Genomic DNA, 4,265 nt, shown 5'->3' on the forward strand with positions numbered 1-4,265 from the left:
AGCTATTTTTAATTAATATATTTGTATTTGTCAAGCAATTAATTGCCGAAATTTTTTTCGATTAACCGATTCGATTTTGGCTAAATACATTTCACTGAATTAGGTTAAAAATTGCATAGCGTAATCTCTGCATTAAAACCTGCTTTTAATTCAGCACTTTTTTTCAACGAATTCGCTCTTTTCTATGAAGGAGTTTTGGCAAACACTGCGTGTGAGTACGTTGTTGTAAATATCGTAACGGCCGAAAAGCACCCGGGGGTGGAATAGGACTCCTAGCATTATATCTAATAATTCTAGATGGATTTAATTGTTTCTGATAAAGTTCTTTAGCGAGACATGCTTCCTCAAGTTCGTCATGGTAGTTATTATCATATTTTGGAATAATTTTACTTAATTCTATAGGTAATATTTCATTTATTCCATCTTTCAAATGAATAATATATCTCCTCTCCATTTCGTAATACCTCCAGATACGATTCGCCAGTTCTTTGTCTAATTTCACTTCGTATTTATTAAGGCCCAAGTAATGGTCCAATAATTTTAGATGGATTTAATTGACTCTGATAAAGTTCTTTAGCGAGACATGCTTCCTCAAGTTCGTCATGGTAGTTAATATCATATTTTGGAATAATTTGACTTAATTCTGTAGGTAATATTTCATGTTTTCCATCTTTCAAACGATTAATATATTTCCTCTCCATTTCGTAATACCTCCAGATACGATTCGCCAGTTCTTTGTCTAATTTCACTTCGTATTTATTAAGGCCCAAGTAAGGGTCCAATAATTTTAGATGGATTTAATTGACTCTGATAAAGTTCTTTAGCGAGACATGCTTCCTCAAGTTCGTCATGGTAGTTAATATCATATTTTGAATAATTTGACTTAATTCTGTAGGTAATATTTCATGTTTTCCATCTTTCAAACGATTAATATATCTCCTCTCCATTTCGTAATACCTCCAGATACGATTCGCTAGTTCCTTGTCTAATTTCACTTCGTAATTATTAAGGCCCAAGTAATGGTCCAATAATTTTAGATGGATTTAATTGACTCTGATAAAGTTCTTTAGCGAGACATGCTTCCTCAAATTCGTCATGGTAGTTAATATCATATTTTGGAATAATTTGACTTAATTCTGTAGGTAATATTTCATGTTTTCCATCTTTCAAACGCTTAATATATCTCCTCTCCATTTCGTAATACCTCCAGATACGATTCGCTAGTTCCTTGTCTAATTTCACTTCGTATTTATTAAGGCCCAAGTAATGGTCCAATAATTTTAGATGGATTTAATTGACTCTGATAAAGTTCTTTAGCGAGACATGCTTCCTCACGTTCGTCATGGTAGTTAATATCATATTTTGGAATAATTTGACTTAATTCTGTAGGTAATATTTCATGTTTTCCATCTTTCAAACGATTAATATATCTCCTCTCCATTTCGTAATACCTCCAGATACGATTCGCTAGTTCCTTGTCTAATTTCACTTCGTAATTATTAAAGCCTAAGTCTTGGGACAATTTAGTTAAAAAAGTTTGTTTACTCTATCATTGGTATACAAAGAAAATGGTCTAGCCGTTTGATCTTTGTTTTTCGCATTTATGATATTGTTGTGATCTTGGTGGAACAGTGCAGGAACTTCGTTTCTAATCGATTGAAAACATGGAACTGTTGTCAAAGCACTAGTAGACAGGGGTTTAATACAATGTTGGTTTGTTGTTCTTTTATCTGCCACAACTAATTCCGCAGATTTTCCACAGCAATCAAGATTACCGTAATAATAATTATTTTTTTTTAAGACGTTTGTAATTTTCTCATATAGTTTTTCGATATTTGACGAACACTTCAATTCTAAATAAACTTTACAATAGCTGTTTATAAATGGTGTACCACTTTTCGTACATCTTGGTGAGGTCACTAAATCGGGAACGCTGTAAAATACCGTAACATTGGGTTGCAACTGTTCAATTTTGGTGGGCAAAATATTTTCCGAATCATCATGATCCATATGAGCAGCATCAATACTACCACGGCAGTGGACATTGACGAATGTTATATGTGTATCCTTTAAGAAAACATTCGATTGTATAGGATTTAAAATGTCTTCTATAAAATTTACTTTCGTATCACTTGCGTAAATGATGTTATTTTCCATTCCATGAGTCATTGTTATGAAATATAAACACATAAGCGCACTGAGATCTTTACAACTCAAGAATTCGATCAACTTTAAAATTTCCGATCGTTTAAAATCTTGTATAACAATGTAAGGTGTTCTGGAGATTTGAAATTGTTGTATTAATTGCTGAACATCCTTTTCGCTGCCCTCACGTGTGTTGTGATTTGCAAAATAATATTGATTGATGATAATTGCTAAGGCTGGATTAACATTATTAAAATATAAATCAACATTTGCTTTTGATATCACCGATATTGCACAGAAAATTTTCAAAATCATGTGCAATTCCTTAGCTGATATAAATGGTTGATTTTCTAATATTTTTAATAAATTGTGTAACATTGCGTCGCCAGACTTCTCATGATAGTCTTGAAAAAAGAACGCGTTTTCCAAATTACTCATTACAAAAGTGTAGTAATCTGTTAAGAATAATCCTTTGATAGTTTCAAAATTAAATTTTTTATAAAATGTTGGTAAAATATCATAAAAAGTACAAATCACTTTTAAGTTGTAGCGTAAATGTGTATTACGCTCAATTGCTTCAATTACTAAACGCAAGTTTCTAGCGCGACAAGGATAATAGTAGCAATTGATCACAATGATGATTGACGAGTAATACACGAAGTTCGTATTCCTTATATATTCATAGATCTTATCTTCCTTTAATATATTTACATCCAAATTTCGAATAGAATCATATGATGGTGAATATTTGTTCCAAATTTCTTTTCGATATTCATGATCAAAACAGTCCACAATGATCAGCTTTATTCTCAATCCCAGTGTTTCTAAATCTTGTTTTTCCATATTATAGAACAATGACATTGTTTAATTGAATTACTGGTTTACGTTTTTTGTTGTCAATAATTATAATTTTATTTTATTATTTAGTTTTTATTTGTGCTTGTGAAATGTTATTGATGACAAAGAATTAAATTATTTTATCAGCTGATAACTTTTTTAATCTTTTGTGTAGTGTGTGCTTTCTGTCAAAAGTTTAGGGTTCTATAGTTAAAACAAAAAGTCGACTTTTTTTTTTAAACTGTTGGAAAAAACTAACATTTTTATTTTTTCTTCTTTTCCAATTTCTTTCGATTTTTCGAATTTTTACGGATTTTCTACTTTATTTGTATTTTCTTTTTGTTATAATAACAAAATAAAGCAAAATTTGCTCTTAAACTACTCGCTCGTTATTTTTTTTTGGAGCAAAATAGTCAACTTCGACTTTTTTGACATTTTTCGACAAAAAGTCGATTGTTCGATTATTCGATTTATAGAACCCTATTAAGAATATATTTTGTTTACATTTCAAATGTTACTTTTGACAGTAAGCTAATTCCACTACAAAACAAAATAGAACAGAACTAGAACAAAACTAGAATTAGAAAAGAACTAGAACAGAACTGGAACAGAACTAGAAAAGAACTAGAACAGAACTGGAACAGAACTAGAACAGAACTAGAACAGAACTAGAACAGAACAGAACTAGAACAGAATTAGAACAGAACTAGAACAGAACAGAACTAGAACAGAACTAGAGTAGAACTAGAACAGAACTAGAGTAGAACTAGAACAGAACTAGAACAGAACTAGAACAAAACTAGAACAAAACTAGAACAGAACTAGAACAGAACTAGAACAGAACTAGAACAGAACTCGAACAGAACTCGAACAGAACTAGAACAGAATAGAACAGAATAGAACAGAAACTAGAACAGAACTAGAACAGAACTAGAACAGAACTAGAACAGAAACTAGAACAGAACTAGAACAGAACTAGAACAGAACTAGAACAGAACTAGAACAGAACTAGAACAGAACTAGAACACAACTAGAACACAACTAGAACACAACTAGAACAGAACTAGAACAGAACTAGAACAGAACTAGAACAGAACTAGAACAGAACTAGAACAGAACTAGAACAGAACTAGAACAGAACTAGAACAGAACTAGAACAGAACTAGAACAGAACTAGAACAGAACTAGAACAGAACTAGAACTAGAACAGAACTAGAACAGAACTAGAACAGAACTAGAACAGAACTAGAATTGAACTAGAATTGAACTAGAACAGAACTAGA

General features: G+C 31.4%; 1 protein-coding gene across 1 annotated transcript; it reads right to left on the reverse strand.

Annotated features, from left to right (window-relative positions):
* Positions 1 to 208: 208 nt before the first annotated feature.
* LOC119615525 lies at positions 209 to 3,137 on the reverse strand. Its single transcript, XM_037971535.1, has one exon. The coding sequence runs from the start codon at positions 3,004 to 3,006 to the stop codon at positions 1,528 to 1,530; it is 1,479 nt and encodes a 492-aa protein (XP_037827463.1). The 5' UTR covers positions 3,007 to 3,137; the 3' UTR covers positions 209 to 1,527.
* Positions 3,138 to 4,265: the final 1,128 nt, after the last annotated feature.

The sequence above is a fragment of the Lucilia sericata genome, unplaced genomic scaffold (assembly GCF_015586225.1).
Source record: "Lucilia sericata isolate MDLA Ls3-8-SP2 unplaced genomic scaffold, ASM1558622v1 Contig005639R_arrow, whole genome shotgun sequence".
In the NCBI taxonomy this organism is placed as follows: domain Eukaryota; kingdom Metazoa; phylum Arthropoda; class Insecta; order Diptera; family Calliphoridae; genus Lucilia; species Lucilia sericata.